This window comes from Lissotriton helveticus, chromosome 10, assembly GCF_964261635.1.
Source record: "Lissotriton helveticus chromosome 10, aLisHel1.1, whole genome shotgun sequence".
In the NCBI taxonomy this organism is placed as follows: Eukaryota; Metazoa; Chordata; class Amphibia; order Caudata; family Salamandridae; genus Lissotriton; species Lissotriton helveticus.
The window spans coordinates 494,116,474-494,135,291 of NC_136071.1; the positions used below are offsets into that span (position 1 = coordinate 494,116,474).

Consider the following 18,818-nt stretch of genomic DNA (forward strand, 5'->3'; position numbering starts at 1 on the left):
GTGGCTAGTAAGTCAATGGGGCTAAAACAGAGGTACTGTTTAATGCTTCTAGTGACTTTTACTGACATAATTACGCAATCATCATAACTGCAGTTCTAAACTGTAGTTTGGGCTTTATTTTTCTGAAAATCCTAGCTTGCACCTCCAATCATAGAGATTAGAAGTTTGCTTCTTTCATTTTCTAGAATTGGCCTAATTTCTTTAATTAAAAAGTTTTTTCTACCATTATTTTGGGGGGTTTTATGAGCTGTCTGTGTTTTATTTTCCCAGTGCATATTGTGATCAAATCAATGGCGTATTTCTGAATGAAATTTGGGCTAATAAAAAACATAGAATTGTCATCAAAAAAAGAAACTTTCTAAAGAATGGTCAGATTTGCCCTACCTATCTTTATTTAAATTTCTTCCTCATGAACGTAACAAATCCTCCTATCTATATTCTCCTGCTGCCCACAATGATATCTTAATTCCAGGGGTTGGAAGAATGTGTTCTTTGAATGTCCTACCCTGGTCAATTTTGGGAAGATGCTTTTTTACTTTAAGCTTGAAATTTGGAGTTTAGTTGACATCTTCTCCTAAAGCAATTTATCTTGATTTATTTGAAAATAAAGATTTGTTAACAAAGTATGACCAAATCATGTTATATGGCACTTATTGTAGCTCAGAGATGGGTCATTTTTCATTAAGAAAGCTAATTTGAGAGTGGATATACATTTGCTTATGTCTTTACATGCATTATAAATGATTTCCAGTTATATATAATTTTCAATTTTATTATCTGATTTTGACTGTATATCATTTCTTTACTTTCTGTGTGTTTTATTAATTTTTTCAATAAAAACATAAACCATGAATTATGCTCATCCAGTTCTGCACTTCATTAATTGTAAGTGTAGAATGAAACCTTAAGTTAATTTCCACTGAGTATTTTTCAATGGTCTAACTTCCATTTAATCCAAAAGATTGTTTGCATAATAATTAATTATTCGTCTCAGAAAATGTTCTTGTTATTTACAAATGTCACTCATACCTCTTAATTTGACTGTATTTTTCCTTCATTTATGCAGGATATGCTCCCCAACCACAACCTCCCCCTTTCCAGCCTCCTCCACCAGGAATGCCACAACCAGGTAAACTAAAAAATGGTTACGTTCATTTTCAAAATACGTAATGGATTGATAAATGAATGCAGCACGGATTACCTCAATACAGGAGTCTTTGGGACTCCAAATGCAGATAACTGTTCCCAGAAATTCCCAGGCCACTGTAATTTTTGTCTGCATTACTAATTCACTTGCCCCATAGGAATGGACAACGGTGGTTCATTATCAAATTATTACATGCCTTTTTTGCAGTTCCAAGCAGTTTTATTTCCACATGCATTTCACCAGATTTTTAACTGTGGAATGTTCAATGATCTAACTCCCCTCATAGTGGTGAATCAGGATTTCCCTGATTATCATAGTGTCATATGTTTCCTAAGTCTGGGAGAGATGAGTGCTTCTAAACCTTTCATCCATAAGCTTTCACCGATAATATTTCATCCATTACATTTCACCTCTGATCTTCTAGCTCTGACATATGTACAAGTGGTGTAGATTGGAATAGTGTACCGTTGTGTGATGTAGAGTGGAGTGGCGTATAGTGAACTGACGTAGAGTGGAGTGCATAGAGTACAATTGCGTAGAGTTGAGTTGCATACAATGTAGTTGCATATAGTTCAGTGGAGTAGAGTGGAGTGGGGTAGAGTGGAATAGCATACATTAGAGTTTTGTAGAGTGGAATGGCGTACAGTACAATAGCGTACAGTGGAGTGGCAAAATGTGGAACAATGTAGAGTGGAGTGTATTAGAGTGTAATATTGTACAGTGGTGCAGTCGAGGGACTGGAGTAGAGTGAAGTAGTGTACAGTAGAGTGAGGTACAGTGTAGTGGCATACCATAGACCAGCCAGAGTGGAGTGGCATAGAATGGAGTGACATAGATTGAAGTGGCATAGAGTAGAAAAGTGTACAGTGGAGTGGGCTTAGAGTGGAGTGGATTAGAGTAGAGTAGCTTAGAGTGGAGTGATGTTGACTGCAATAGCGTAGATTGGAGTGGAGAGAGTGGAGTTGTGTACAGTGGAATAGCATAGAGCGGAGTAGCACACGGTAGAGAGGCGCACAGTGGAGTGACGTAGACTAGGGTATCATCCAGTGGTGTGGGATAGAGTGGAGGGCAGTAGAGTGGCATGAGGTAGGGTAGAGTGGTGTGAGATAGAGCAGAGTGGTGTAGAGGGGAGTGGAGTAGAGTGGAGTGGTGTAGTGTGGAATAATGTATAGTAGAGTGGCGTTAGAGCAGAGTGGCATAGAGTAGAATAGAATTGAGTGGAGAATAGAATAATGTAGACTAGATTGGTGTACAGTGTAGTGGCATAGAATGGAGTGTAGTAGAGTGGACTGGGGTACAGTGGAATCGCGTAAAGTGGAGTAACGTAGAGTGGAGTGGCATAAAGTAGAGGGGCATAGAGGTTTGATGTGTAGAATGGAATAGCACAGAGTGGAGTGGCGTAGAGTGGAGTGGCATACAGAAGAGTGGGGTAGAGTGGAGGGTTTTAGAGTGGAATACTGTGGAGACTTGAGTTGGCTAGACTGTAGTGAGGTAGACTGTAGTGATGTACAGTGTAATAGCTTACTGTGGAGTGGCATAGAGTGAAGTGTTGTAGAATGGAGTAGCATACAGGGGAGAAGAGTACAGTGAAGTGGTGTAGAGTGGAATAACGTTGAGTTCTGGTGGCATACAGTGTAGTAACGTAGAGTGGAGGGGTACATAGTGGAATAGTGTAATGCAGATTGGAGCAGAGTGAAGTGTTGTAAAGTGGAATAGCGTTGACTGTAATACTATAGAATGGAATGGTTTAGAGTGAAGTGGCTGAGATGAAGACTCATAGAATAAAGTTGTGTACAGTGCAATAGCATACAGTAGATTGTTGTAACGTGGAGTGGTGCATGGAGTGCATAGAGTGGAATGGTGTAGGGTAGAGGTGCTCACAGTTGTATAACGTACAGTGAAGTGATGTACACTGAATTGGCTTAGAGTGCAGTGATATACAATTAAATAGAGTAGAGTGTGGTGTCATAGAGTGTAGTTGCATGCAGTGGAATATGGTACAGTGTTAAGTGGTATGGAGTGGAGCGGCGTAGAGTGGAGTAAGGGAGAAGTGAAATAGCATAAATACGAGTGGGGTACAGGGGAAAACCGCACAGTGGACTTACATACAGGGGAGTAGTGTAGACTGGAGTGGCATACAGTGGAGTGGCATACAGTGGACTAGAGTACAGTGGAGTGGTGTACAGTTTTCAGCAGTTTCATTCTCATATACTATGCTATTTGCTGAAATTTAAACACAGCATACACAACAAAAGGGCTTGTTTTTGTCTTGCATATCCTTCACGCTTCCCAGAAGTGCCTAATTACCAACTTTAAACACAGTGATTTAATCATTTTTGATCTAGGTTTCTTGTATGCTGACCAAAAGAATATTACATGCTCATCCTTTTCGCAGGTGGTATTACATGCAAGTCACAGGGCAGACCCAGTATGCAGGGTTTAACAACTGCTCATAAAGGATGACCAGCCTGAACTGCTTGTAAAGTTTTCTAGAGATGGGGGATTTAAGGTAGTCTAAAAATTCTTAAAAATTATGATCAATTTTTATCTTTGCAACAGAGTTTGTTAGGTTTCCCGGTGTAACTGAATTTATTAGTTTTTCCTGCACACAATGCCAGAATCCTTCCTTAATAATAAGGTGAACATTAGGTGGAATGGATGTTATATTTGATTAGTAATCTCCCAGCCCAAAGTAGCCTAATGATGATTTGATATGCCTTAGCGAGGGGATATTGTTTGCCTGTGATCTACTAATCGGTTTTTCATTTAGATAAGTACATATTTTAGCGAGCGTGAATTTAAGGTTCCATCAGTCTCCTGCAGTCCCTGCAGGATCTGTCCTCTGTGTACTCAGGATGATAAAGCAAATATAGCAATATACTTGTAATTAGTGATCCAATATTCTTTTGAATAGTATTCCTTTGTTGTCCTGAAGTAAAGACTGATAGATGAAATGCAACATATTTTCAAAAGGAAAAAGGTGAAGCGTCACTACAAGCACACAAAAAATGGTCTAATTGGAGCTCTTAGAAATAGTACAGTCGGAACTAAGGGATGCCTTTACAAAGGCGGTTACCTATGCTATAAATTGGTTGTATGTTTTCATATGGTGAGGTACTGTCCATAAACAGTATTGCTGTCAAGTTTAGCCCAATCTTAGAGAGATAAGAAGGGTATTACAGTTGTGTGTGTGTTCCTTGAAGGCAAACCCTTCATAAAAATCATCCCCAAAAATGTAAGGCATCATTTTCTTTTCCCCTATAATGTTAGTTCCTTTGTTCAGTAACTTGCAGCTCTTCATCTGCTCTTACCCCAGTGCCTTTGCAATTAAAGTGTGTGAATGCATCACATTCTCAAAAACATGAAAATATAGCTATATTTTAACGCTCCTCATTCACCGGTCACTTTTTGGGCTTTTCATTCCTTTACTGTGCATGTACATGAAGATGCCACATCATATTAAGAAAACTGACGTATTGTTTACTCTTCCTAGTTTTTGGGAACTTGGGGAGCCTGAGTGATCATGCGGAACACCTACGCTCGGATATGTAAGGCGATGGAAATTTAGAAGATGTTAGACCTGACCCTTTCTATCGGGTTATCCCCAAACATTTTGCCTTCCTCCTCCATTTTTCTGACCTCCTTTTTGTTGGTGTTTTGACGCTGGGCACTTTACTACTGCTAACCAGTGCTAAAGTACATGTGCCCTCCCCCTAAACATGGTATGATGTGTGTACACCTGTTTGGCATATTTGATTTACCTGTAAGTCTCTTGGAAAGTGGTATACCATATACCTAGGGCCTATACATTAAATGCTACTAGTGGGCCTGAAGCACTGCTTGTGCTACCCACAGAAGTAGCCTTTCAAACCTGTCTCATGTCTGCTACTGTCTCATGTCTGCCTGTGCCCCATGAGAACAGTACAGCCCGAACTGCCAAGCCAGGTCCTCCCTGGACTGGAAACAAGCATCCAAGGACCGGTTTCGGGCTTTCAGCCCTCATCAGCCTGGATAGCTTGACTCCAGTGGTGTGGAGAGCATGGGACTCACGTCTGAGCATACCCATCCCACTCGGGGTGACAAATGCAAAAACAACAAAACTGGAATGGCATGGTGAGCAAAAAAACGATGGATTTAGGCCCAGATCTCTGTACTGGGGTGAATGTATGACATTGCATTCTGTCCATCACCTGTTGTTTTTGCATTTGTCACCCCGAGTGGGACGGGCATGCTCAGATGTGAGTCCCGTGCTCTCCATGCCACTGGAATCAAGTTATCCAGGCTGATGAGGGCTGAAAGCCCGAAACCGGTCCTTGGATGCTTGTTTCCAGTCCAGGGAGGACCTGGCTTGGCAGTGCGGGCTGTACTGTTCTCATGGGGCACAGGGTCAAGACTGATTTGCATATGGCTGGGTTCAAACTGGAATGGCATGGTGAGCAAAAAAGCGATGGATTTAGGCCCAGATCTCTGTACTGGGGTGAATGTATGACATTGTTCTGCATTCTGTCCATCACCTGTTGTTTTTGCACTGTGTGAGTTTGGTGCACAACTTCTTTACACATTGCCTCTGTATATATGCATGCTTGCTCTGCACCAGGGTAGAAGAGGGTGAGCACAGTTTGTCTTTGGTGTGTTTCTGACTTAAGCTGAGTAGAGTGGTGGGTTCTGCCTGGCTGGGATGAATACCTTAGCCAACCAGAAACCACAAATGTAATAGGAGGCCACCAGGTACTTAGTGTTTTGTTGCTGGCATTTGCTCAAAGTCCAGATAAATAGCGGAAATTATGTGCTATTTGGCTGGTGATCAGGAAAATAGCACAACAAGTTTATTATATTTGCTGTTGCTCACTAAATAGCAAACATTATGCTCTATTCAGCTGACAGCTTGACAATTACCAAAGAAACTTCACTATTTACCGATTCACTGGCTTAGTAGCAGGCATTAAGTACATATTGGCTGGCGGTCAGGCAAATAGTGAAGGAACATCACTATTTTCCTGGCTACTGGGTGGATAGCAGAAATTGTATGCTATATGGACGACTACCAGGCAAATAGCACGTAAACTTCACTAGTTATCAGGCCCCTGGCTCGATGGCAGCAGTTATGTTTGATTTGGGCAGTAGTCATGCAAATAGCAAAGAAACATAACTATTTATAAAGAATGCAGTGGTTCTCATTGCAAAGAAATGACGGGTTAAATAAACCTGGCAAGGGAGAAAAAGAAACCACATTAAGCCTCACAGAGAGCCTGGAAGGTTAAATCTCAGATTCTTCTCAATAAGTAAAGAATTTAAACCAGAATTTAACCCAGATCTAATGAGCAAACCTGGAGCACAGAGAATGATAACAACGATTAGTAATTGGCTCAATTTCCTGCTCTTACTCTGGCTAAATAAAAGAAACCCTGCCTTTCAGAGCAATTCAAGCATTATATCATTTTTCAAACTACATATTGTCTGAAGGATTTCGCCAACAAAGGGTTCAGATAGTGACCCAGCAAAAAGTGGTGAACTCTGATGCTTAACCTAACAAAACCAGGGTATACTCTGCCAAACAGACGCAAGTCAAAACCAATGAAGGGCGAAGAACCAACACTTTTTGTACGTGTTTTGTTTTAGATGGCCAGGTGGTACCTTATAATGCATCCAACAGTGACAATAAATATGTGGGAAACTTGCCGTGCCAGGTGGGAAGGAGGCCAGCTCCCAGATACTTCAACTAAACCATCATCTTCCCCAAGAAGTTTAGGAGATTGAATTTTCACAATCTATAACTTTATCTGTAATTTGAACTAAGAATGATAATATAAATTGACAGATTTCAATCGGTTCTGGTTTCATTGACGCCCTCGAATTAAGACTTTCAGGGATAGAAAGTACCTATTGAGAAATCAAAAATCAGGACCTTTCATTTACATTTGAAATGGCCACTCATAAGTCAAAATTGGAAGATTTCAAAAACTGATCTCATAAGTCAAATTTTAAAATAGTGGATGTCCCTGGGGCAAAAAGTGAAAGGCAGAATCTGAATAATTTTGCAACGGGTTTATTTAAAAAAATATGTATCCACCAAAGGATGATCTCACAATTTCAAGGGCCCATTGTGACTAATTATCGAGCATGAACTTGAGTTGTCAGCCAGAGTCCATGCTTATCTTCATGGACCTCAGGATAAAAACCAATTCTGTCCAGGGCTATCAAGAAAAAATGGTTCATGTGGATAATGAATTTCACTTTTTGATTTTTACTAATATGTGACAAAAAATGCCTAGAAGATGTTGAGGGTTTAAATAAACGTGGGAGAAATTTAAGAATCGTGATGTAATGTGCAGGCATAGCTTCTACAAACAGCAGAGTTTAAGGTTTTAGGGGTAAATTAATGTTGACTTCTTTCAGATACCCAGTGCACTCAAACTTTGTTAGCAGAAATTTTGGAGTCCAAATCACCATCATTAATATTGTAGTGTCTCTAAACATTGCCACTCAATTTAAATGTTCATGTTGGTATAGTCTTAATGAGAGTGACTGTTATTGGACGGGTCTCAACTCCAGCCTTGGTGCAGCAACAGGACACCTGAAAGGGGATTATGAGTGGGTGGTGTACCAAAAATGGTAATGTAAGCTTACCCCATGCTTGTTGTGGGACTTACAGGTTAGGGGAAAATGTGGTGGTGTGCTCTTCAGGGAGGGATGCGGGGAAGGTTGGTGTTGAAGATAAGGAGCATATGCGGTCATTAATTGTTAGGGGGAAAGCAGAAATGGTAATTCATTTTTTAAAACAATTTCTATATTGTTCATGTGGTTGGATTTCATTTGACTTTGCCTGTTTGTTTGGATAGGTCATGGATAGTCGATATTATCAATGTTAATGACCTGAGGATTACACCTAAGCATGGAGCCATTTACAAATGGTTAAAAAACATGAAGGCCCCACATTGGTATCACTTCAAGAAACCCTCTTTGTTGTTTTATTAGTAGAAAAAAAGGCACATTATGTGTTCGTATTTAGCCCACACTTAACTTTCATCAACATCTGCTGCTGTTAGTGGTATACGTGTAAAAAATACAAGGATAATCCAATATGTCCATGAGAGCTATGGCAAACCTAATACAATAACACAATTGTCCATTTACCTCTCATATGCTTTTGAAGTATATAATGTAATTATATCATTCATTTCGTACCTAATCTGCCAAGTGAGTACAGGGCACATTTTCCCTTTTGTTTACACAAAACACTTAATTTGCTTTATAGGAAAAAAGCGATATTGAGGTTGAAAAATGATTTAAAACAGTTATACGTATGTTAGTCAGATGACAAAGGTCCTGATGAGACCAGAAAAGGAGACATAGGTCGAAACGTCGATATACCCTCCCTCATCATATACAAACAGATACTGTCTTGATCCACAACGGTTTTTAAATCATTATTCAACCTTGGGCTTTGTTCAGTTGCAATCCATTGGCGGTCTTCCAATAGTTTTTTGTAGCAGCATAGAAGAGTAGGGGGGGAAGGTCATAAATCAATTGAAATACAGTGTAATCCAAACAGTTTCACAAGAACCCAAATTGACAACCAATTAAAGGTTAGTCAAGTTTATTACAGATTCCAAAATAGCTGGACATGCACAAATCTTAGCATGAGTGTATAAAAATTCAAGGGAAACAAAAGAAAGCCAAATCTTCTAAAGAGGTTCATTCGATGTAGCATATACACAACAATAAGTTCAATGATGATTATGCATGAAATAAGAAAACAAAAGCTCAAGTCCCCCTGCATCGGCACTTCTATATACAGCATGTAGTTCTAACTATCCCTACTCTAACTCTAGAAGTGACATCTCTAAGTGGGATATAAGCACAGGATTTTGAAGAGAAAAGGTGTCAGTGGGTAGAGCCTTCCAAAGAAGTCACTCCACAATCAGATGGGTCTGAGGCATGAAGCCACAAACAAGGAAGGGAAACAAGGCAGCACTCAGGTGCTCTCTGTGAAGATGACAAGCAGGAATTGGGGAATCTGTCCCTCTCTATGATGCATCATATATTCAAAACTGTAGCTAGCAAATATCCAATGATGCTTTTCTCACACATATTCTACAGTGGGCTCAGCCACAGCTTTTCCATGACATGGACTCCCTTCACCCCCTCATCTGTGTACGTCCCTCCATTGCAGTTCGCCCATAGTCTCCACTTCTTCTTCCGTGTGAAAACCACCTCCACCTTATCTTCTCCAGGTCAAGCTAACTGTAGCTCCGTCATTCCGCAACCTTGTCTAATAGAACCATAAGCCTACTCTTCACTAGCAAACGTTGTCCAGCTGAAATGCAAGCGTGAGACAGAAAGCATTCTGTGAAATTCACCTGAAATTCAACATTAATTTCAGAAACAGGGACATTTCAAATGTGCAACAAATCCAGACCTATGACTAAGGCTAAAATAGTGAAATCACCATGCTGCATATGTTAGGATTTACACAAACCTTCATTAAGTTTAATTCGTTTAACTACATTAATACATGTTTTGCCTCTACATCGTTAACCTACAAAACCTTGTTAAACATTTAAAAGATCCTTGAATGGCATACACTAATGAGGCCTATAAAGAAAATGCATTGGTTACTCTTTCCAGCACAATTTGGGTGTGTTACTTATGAAGCTCTACATTAGGACGTACTAGTTTTGTAGAAACATGTTACTTGATTCACGTTTCTTCTAGAATCTAATTTCTCCTATAACATTGGATAATATGTGAGTGCTTTCTACAAGCGATTACATTCTACTCCTAACAGGTACCCCACCTAAGATACACATTTCCCCCTCGATCAGTCCCTATAACAATTTGTCTCCAACAGATAACTGTAACCTAATTTGGGCCTGTATTAGATGACCCTTCTTCCTTACAAGAAATACGTTTGGGATTAGCTAAATTACCTGGGGGCATATTACCAACAAGTAGCGATATTTATCGCTAAATAGGCTTAGCGACAATTTTTTTATCGCTGCCTATCGCTGGATATGTAGCAGAGAAAACATGCTATTAGCAACGTTTTTCTCCATTGTGCTAAAATATCCAGCGATAGCAGCGAAATGCGTGAATATCGCTGCGAATTCAGCGATATTCAAGCATTAGCGACGAAATGCTCTTAGCCATGTTATCCACCTCCCATTGGATAACATGGCTAAGAACTGGTCTGGGCAGGTGTTAGTATTTGGAGATATTCGCGCTTAGCGCGAATATTTACAATGCTACGCCTGCTTTGCTAATAGGCGATAGCGACGTTAGCGACTGCTTTCAGTCGATAACTGGTTGGGTACGCCCACTTTGCATGTCATTAGCGATAAACATCGCTGACATGCAAACCGCTCGCTATCTCCTAGAAGATGTCGCTAACATCAGTTAGCGACAGCTTGCTAATAGGGCGATAGAATTATTTTGGCCGCTAAATTGGCGATAATTGCCTATCGCCCCCCTTGGTAATATGCCCCCTGGTTCGGTTTGAGTAGGAGGAGGCTTTAATTTTTTTACCCAACATTATCCTGGAATAATCTGATCCCTGGCACGGACAATCTAAGAATTGGAACAATAAAGCCCTCAGGCCACACATTACCTTGTTTCGTGGGTAGACCTTCTTTTCAAAGATGAAAAAAAAAATTTTAAAATATCTTTTAGGAGTAATGGAACAGCGGACCAATCAGTTGTTGGGATGCCTTCAAGGCAACTAGTCACACATAGTTTATCTCCCAAAAATCAAACACTGCAAAACAGAGGGCCCATATCTTGTCTTAAAGTCAACATCAATTGAATGTGCTTGAAAATGAATTTACTAAATCTCCATCAGCTCTTTACCTTGCCCAAATTAAAATCTTCGAAGTTAACCCCAAAAGAGCAGTTTCTGCAAACATCATTAATAAATAAACATGCATATAAGGCACAAGTTTATGAAGGAGAGAAGATGGGTCGATTTATAGCATTGTTTGCCAGAGAGTGAGTCAGTATGAATTTATCAACGGAGATGAATGCTCTGGATTTAAAGATTATAACTCATGATCAAGAAATCATCTCCTCTCAATTTTTGGGGGATGATCAGTCTATTTATAAAAAGATTATCCCTTGTGTATAGAAAGGGTACAGCTTTACTATCTAAGCCTGTACTTAAGGAAGAAGTGAAAACCACAATACCTCATTTGGCCAATAGAAAAGCTTGAGGGGACAATGGTTACAATAATAAGTTTTATACATGTTCCTCCCCAGCTAATTGTCCCTGTCACTAAATTCATTAATCAGACAGTCATTGAAGGCAAAATTCCACCTTTCCTTGTTAATGGTGTTAAAACCCAGCTAGGCCCTCTAGGGCTCGGGTCCTATCACCCTATAACTCTCTTAAATTCTGATGATCAAATTCTGGCCAGGGTCTTTTTTAATTGTCTGTTACAGGTTGCGCTGCATTAATACATATCAATCAATCTGGACGTAATATCACTATTTTAGGACGATGCCCCTTTTCGCTGCTGCTATGTGTGGTCACCCCCACTTTTTGCTAGAACTTATTGCTGCTGTTTTGACTCTGCACGCCTGAATACTGCTATTGAGTGCCCAGTACATGCGCTCTGACCCCTAAAACATGGTGAAATTGACTACATTTCTTATTGGCATATTTAACTTACCTATAAGTCCCTAATATATGGTACAACTGTGTACCCAGGGCCTGTAACTTAAATGTCACCAGTGGACTGCAGCCCATATTGTGCCACCACTAAATTGACAATGCAAGGCCTATTTCCAGGACAGCCTCTGCTTACTGAGTATGCATTTTTAAAACTGCCTATTCAACAAGGCAAAATAGGCCTTTTGCTCGGCCTAGCCCTTCCTTTTTAATAGTTATAAGTCACACCAAAGGTAGGCCCTAAATGCTCGTAGTGCAGGGTGCATGGTATTTAAGAGGTGTGATTCACATGTCCCGACAGTAAAAAACGTACAAAGTGGCTTTTCACTGGGGCAAGGGTGGCTCTACATTACGGAAGCACTAGGTTACAATATAACACCTTATAATGCTTAGCTTCAGGCTGGGAGTAGCAAGAAAAATTATTCAAGGACTCATTTTAATACTAATGTTGAACTCAACTTAATAGGCAAGTTGTATTTCATAGTACTGGTTTGAAAATTATAATTTTAGAAATGTGTATCCTTCCTGTCTGAGCCTTTCTTCCAGTGCTTAGTGACACTCATGACCTGAATGGCTCCTTGATTAGGTGTCAAATTGCTCCAGAGTTCAGACAAAGAGAGAGGGTTAACATTCACGTGACTGGATGCCCATATTGGCTGTGTGTAGGCACTTAATTAACTTCAAAGGATGCTGATCCTGTCACTGGCAGATGTAGCTCACACCCGGGCCTGCCTACCTTTTGTTTTCATAGCCAGCTTGTCTGCCAACCCAGTGGGAAGGGGAGCTATCTCAGAATTGTTTTAGTACGACCATAGAAGAGGGTTTTCCCATTATCATAGCCACACCCCTAATTAGGCGCAAGCATCTCTGCCCAGGGCAAGAAAAGTTTTGTCATGCTGGTTTTAGGTAGAGAGAGGCACTGTGAGATAGTTTACAGTAACACACACAGAAAGTGATCCAAAAGTGGCTAGGGTCACCCCTGGGAACTTTCTCCTCATTGGTAGGGAGTGACCAGGAGGTTTTCCAAACCCCAGACTGGCACTAGGCATAAATGTGTCACACCCAGTAGCTTCTTCAAAACACTACTGGACCTGTTGAAGACAAATAAGAACTGCATCGGCTGTTGTGGCCTGTAAGGAAAACCCTAAGAACTGCACCTGCTCTCACTTGCACCCAAGACCAAGAAGTGGACTCCAAGGGTCAGTTGGCTCATCTTCTACTAAGCTACAAAAGTCCTGGAACCCTTCGCTGGTGTTGGTCTGCTCTACTGCTTAAACTGTAAAAGCTGTCACTTCGCAACTTTTTGCCAACATTTTCCCTGAAGAACTGGTGAAAGACCAGGACCACAGTTGAGTTGAAGCCGTTGATATCGAATCACCTGTCAACCCAACTTGTAGGTCTGCCCCGCTGAAGGATATCTGAGTTCCAGAAAAGGTTCCAAGTCAAAAGCATAGACGGCTCCACCAAGAGCAATGCTGAGGTGAGCTGTTCAACATTGAGACTTTGCTGGGCACGGACGTCAGACTTCGTCAACGACCACACTCGGACCCCACTTATCAGTAAATTACCTCTAGGCCTTGGTGGATTTTTAAAATTCTGCAGGCGAAATAGGCTGAATTTGGTAATTCCATTTTAGTCTTGCAACATGGAAGGTCCGATAAATTCTGCTGCCCCAATGGGAGAATCAACCTGCAAAGGTTGGTTTCTAAACAGGGCTGGAAGAAGTAGCAGTCCCCCTACATTAAAAAAACACTGCAGATGAAAGTTTAATCTGTGATCCGCCTCCCAGCTGCCCCTCCCTCCCACAGCCCCTCATATGGAGGTCGCGCGGCGGCCGCGCTGCGGCCACGCCAAAGGCAAGCCCGTCTGCGCCCGTCCACGCCTGGACCGCGCCCAGCGCCTATCCCCCTGGCCCTCGCCGGAGCCAGGTTACCCGACTGAGATACCACAGTGCTGCCCTCAACGCACTCAACACCGGATGACCACCCGCCTGCTACCAAGCCACCCCGAAGCGCTCCCACGGACCCTTCACCTACCAAGCTTGCAAATTCACCTGCCTCCGAACCTGCCCACCACCCTCCGAACCTCACAACAACAACAACCACCTCAAGTGCATCCTCCTCATCACCTGCTCCGTCCTCAAGCACGCCATCGAACTGTGGGACCTCCTCGACACAACAGCACCAGACGTCGCCTTCCTCACGGAAACCTGGATGAATGCCTCCTCAGCCCCGACATCGCCATAGCCATCCCGGACGGCTACAAGATCACCCGGAAGGACCGCGTCAACCAAACTGGAGGAGGAATCGCCATCGTCTACAGAAACACCATCAAAATCACGACCAACACCGATGACACACTCTCCGCCGCAGAACACCTACACTTCCAGATTCACACCGACCCCAAGACCACCCTTAGAGGAACTCTCATCTACAAACCCCCGGGCCCACGCACACAATTCAGCAAAACCATCGCCGACTTCATCAGCCAGCACGCCCTAGCCTCACCAGAATACATCCTCCTAGGGGACTGAACTTCCACCTGGAGAAAAACAGCGACAACAACACCACCACCCTGCTCAACAACCTCGCCAACCTCGGACTCAAGCAACTGGGGAACACCCCCTCCCACCTCGCTGGCCACACGCTCGACCCCATCTTCTCCGCCATCAACCACGTCTCCGTCAGCCACTCCACCGGACTACACTGGACCGGCCACAGATGCCTTCCCCTCACCTTCCAAAAGAATACATCCCACCACCGTACACAACAAATCCTCCTCAGATGCTGGAGCAAAATCACCACAGCCCAACTCCTCTCATCACTGAGCCAGACCCCGCCAGGCAACACAGCAACGACGCAGCCCACAACTTCGCACAGTGGATCACCATCTGCGTCAACAACCTCGCCCCACTGAAGAACCCCCCAGGCACGACCAGCAACAGGAAAACCTCATGTTTCACAGACGCCCTCAAAGAATCAAAGAAATCCTGCCGAACCCTCGAAAAAACCTGGCGCCACGAACAGACAACAGAAAACATGACAGCCCTCAAGAACGCCACTCGCGAACACCACCAGCTGACCCGCACCACCAAAAGGTCATTGTACAAAGAACGGCTCGACAGCAACACCCACAACAGCAAGGAACTCTTCAGCATCGTCAAAGAGCTCTCCAACCCCAGCGCCAGCAACAACGACATCACACCGTCACAAGACCTCTGCAACTCCCTCGCCACGTACTTCCACCGCAAGATCACAGACATACACGACAGCTTCGGACTCCAGACCCCGCCTCCAGTAGCTAAACCAACGACCCCCACCACCACCCTCAGCGCCTGGACCCCCATCAGCACTGAAGACACCACCCACATCATGAACACCATCCACTCTGGCTCCCCTTCTGACCCATGCCCCCACCATATCTTCAACAAAGCCGACATCATCATCGCATCCCACCTCCGGAACGTCATAAACAACTCCTTCACGTCAGCCACCTTCCCTGAGAGCTGGAAGCACGCAGAATTCAACGCCCTCCTGAAGAAACCCACAGCGGACCCCAAAGACCTCAAGAAATTCCGCCCATTCTCTCTTCTGCCCTTCCCGGCTAAAGTCATCGAAAAGACCGTCAATAAACAGCTGACTGCATTCCTCGAGGCAAACAACTTGCTCGACCCGTCCCAGTCTGGATTTTGAGCCAACCACAGCACCGAGACCGCCCTCATCGCAGCCACCGACGACATCAGGACCCTGATGGACAACGGAGAAACAACCACTCTCATCCTCCTAGACCTCTCGGCAGCCTTTGACACCGTATGCCACCGCATCCTAATAACCCGCCTCTTCAACACTGGGATCCAAGGAAAGGCCCTGGACTGGATCACCTCGTTCCTCTCCGACAGACCCCAGAGAGTCAGCCTCGCTCCCACGCAAACACAACATCAACATCATCTCCTACGCTGACGACTCCCAGCTGATACTCTCCCTCACCAAAGACTCAGCCACCGCCAAAACCAACCTCCAGGAAGGAATGAAAGACGTCGCAGAATGGATGAAGCTCAGTCGCCTGAAGCTGAACTCAGACAAGACGGAAGTCCTCATCCTCGGACAATCCCCATCCGCCTGGGACGACTCCTGGTGGCCCACGGCGCTGGGCGCCGCACCGACCCCCACGGACCACGCACTCAACCTGGGATTCATCCTGGACTGCTCCCTCACGATGGCCAAGCAAGTCATCGCCGTCTCGTCCTCTTGCTTCAACACCCTGCGCATGCTCCGAAAAATCTTCAGGTGGATCCCCACAGAAACCAGAAAGACCGTCACCCAGGCCCTCGTCACCAGCCGACTGGACTGCAGAAACGCCCTATACGCAGGAACCACTGCCAAACTTCAGAAACGACTTCATCCTCAACATCCTCAACAACCCTCGCCACAGCCACATATCCACCCACCTGAGAAACCTGCACTGGCTCCCTGTCAGCAAGAGGATCACGTTCAGGCTCCTCACCCACGCACACAAAGCGCTCCACGACATGGGCCCTGAACACCTCTCGTTCTACACCCCCACCCGCCAGCTCCGCTCCGCCAGCCTCGCCCTCGCCACCATCCCACGGACACGCAGAACCACCACCGGAGGAAGATCGTTCTCCTCAATGTATAACACATGCAGATTTTGAGCACCTCTACAGATAACACTACCCCCCGAGACCGAGAAGTAAACTCCACACCGCTCTCTCTCATGCTTCCAAATGCACATCCCATACGTTCTGTTCCTGGCAATGCTGATCTATTCTGTGAAAGCACTCCCACGCTGCTGCTACAAGGAAACACAAAATAAATCTTCAAGGAAAAAAGACACATGCAGGAAACATTAAGTTGTACTTCAAGAAAACACTGGTAGTCAGAGGTCATCATGTGATCCCAATACAATGGAATGCCTCTGGCACTACATATAGGGAATCTTTTCGACCCATCCCAGCAATGCAATAAGCGGGATCCGTTGGATTGCAATTCCAATAATTTGCTGCAGTAATTGTATAGTCTGAAGTCAAACATTATTGACCGGTTTACAGAGCCACTCGAGATGTAGAAAATCTCCCTCCTCCCTGCCACTACTTTCAGAGTTAGAGTCTGACCTTAATCGCCACTGTTGCAGTTTTGAGTAGGGGTGGTAGAGTCAGTAGTGTAATCACAAATGTATTAGGTTCAGCCTACTGCTTGGGAGCATTTCTCCCGTTTACGTGCAGCAGTCCACCCACACATGATCTGATATTTGTTACTTCAGATCTTTTTCCCATGCATCTCTTAGCAGGGCTGGGGATCCCAGGAAGACATTTCTTCATGGGATGGTATAGCGAGGAAATACGTTTACGGGGACTGTTGGCGGCAGTCAGTATTTCAAAGGGGGCCAATTTCTCTGGCTTGTTTGGAAAATCTGGGGTCAGTTTTTTACTACTCATTTATATTCTGGGGAATAAGTAATGGCATAGGAGAGTGTTTTCATTGTAATAAATTGCTTGTCTTTGTAGAGATCCCCCATTTAGTGATATTGCATAGTTGAGTGCAGCTTACTGCTCTATTGTTATACTAAACAGTGGATGGGACCATAGATGGGTAGTTGGGAAGCAGAGTAGCGTCAAAGTCACTTTTTATCTTATCTTATCCCATGCATGCACTGTGTTTTGTGTTTATTAAATTTGTGACTGGGGTATATTTTGTCTAGAGGGTAACGTTTAATGTTGTTGGATAAGCTATATCTGTTTCAATGGCTAAGCGTGGTACGTATTTCGAGGGTTTTTAACCAGTGGTAGGCAAAGTGGGCTTGGACACTTACATAGTATAATTCTATATCTGGTATAGCAAACCCACCCAAGTGATATGGTAAAGTTAGGATGGCCGAGGCTATTCTTGGTTATTTGACCACCCAGATTAGGTGGATGAGCAAAGGGGTGGAAGTTTTAAAGACCTGTTTAGCCAAGGTAATGGGTATGTTTACAGAGAAGTAGACAAACCTTTGTAACACTACAATTTTTCTTAAGCCGATCCATCCTGCAATAGACATGGGAGTTTTAGCCAAAAAGGTATTTTGTCCTATCGCTGAGAGATGGCTCTGCCAAAGTTCAGAGATAAGATTTCTGTAGTATCCTAAGTAATCTTTACACCCACATATATATTGGAGAAGCCTGCCCATGTCACTGGGTATTTCAAGTCAAATCTGACAGTGCTATGTGTAAAAGGCATATGATTGACATTTCCCAGTCAATGGAGAGGCCAGACAATTCCCCAAACTGAATACATTCTGTCAAAAGAAGATGCAGCCCCTCCTGTGTGATCCTTGTGTATAAGGTAATATTATTCATATATAGTGAGCTAAAAAGACGCCTACTGCAGAATATCAGATTGTATTGGGAATATTTTTGGTGTTGAGTTGCCGCCAGGGGTTCCAGAGCTATTGCAAATAGAATGGTGATAGTGGGCAACCCTGTCATATCCCTCTGTTGAGATCTCAATAGGCACCGAAATGTGCCCATTTAAATATTGCTGATCCACCGGTTTTGTGTATAATAATCTAGCCAGCTGTAGGAAAGGGTAGGGCACTCCCATACGTTGTAGTGTAGCCATCACAAATTCCCATTCCAGTGAGTCAAACGCCTTTGTGGCATCTAGAAAAACTGCCGCCGCTTCTGTTTCCGGGGCTATTTGGTGCAGTAGTGTGAAGAGAATGAGCAGAGTGTGGGTGGCGATCTGCCTAGCACAAAACCTCCTTTGTCCAGAAGAACCAAGGGGCATATGTATGAAGCCCATTTTCCGTTCACAAACTGGCCGATTCTGAGAATCGGCCCGTTTGCAAATGGGAAAAAGCCTTTTGGGATGTATCATCCCAAAAGGCCCTCGCAAAATAGGGAATTGCAAAATTTGTGATTCCTTATTTTGCAAAAGCATTTAAAGAATTGTGATTCCTTAAATGCGTTGTAAAAAGCACCCAAGTTGTGCGATTTCTCCTTAAGAAATC

The 18,818-nt window shown here is 43.5% G+C and overlaps 1 protein-coding gene across 1 annotated transcript in view; it reads left to right on the plus strand.

Moving 5' to 3' along the window:
* The first annotated feature begins 1,069 nt into the window (after positions 1-1,069).
* Positions 1,070-18,818, plus strand: part of LOC144785349 (lipopolysaccharide-induced tumor necrosis factor-alpha factor homolog) — a 282,851-nt gene continuing 265,102 nt past the window's right edge. The window contains exon 1 of the mRNA XM_078664306.1: positions 1,070-1,129. Within this exon, the coding sequence (XP_078520432.1) occupies positions 1,117-1,129 (13 nt within the window). The 5' untranslated portion in view covers positions 1,070-1,116. The remainder of the gene's footprint in view (positions 1,130-18,818) is intronic.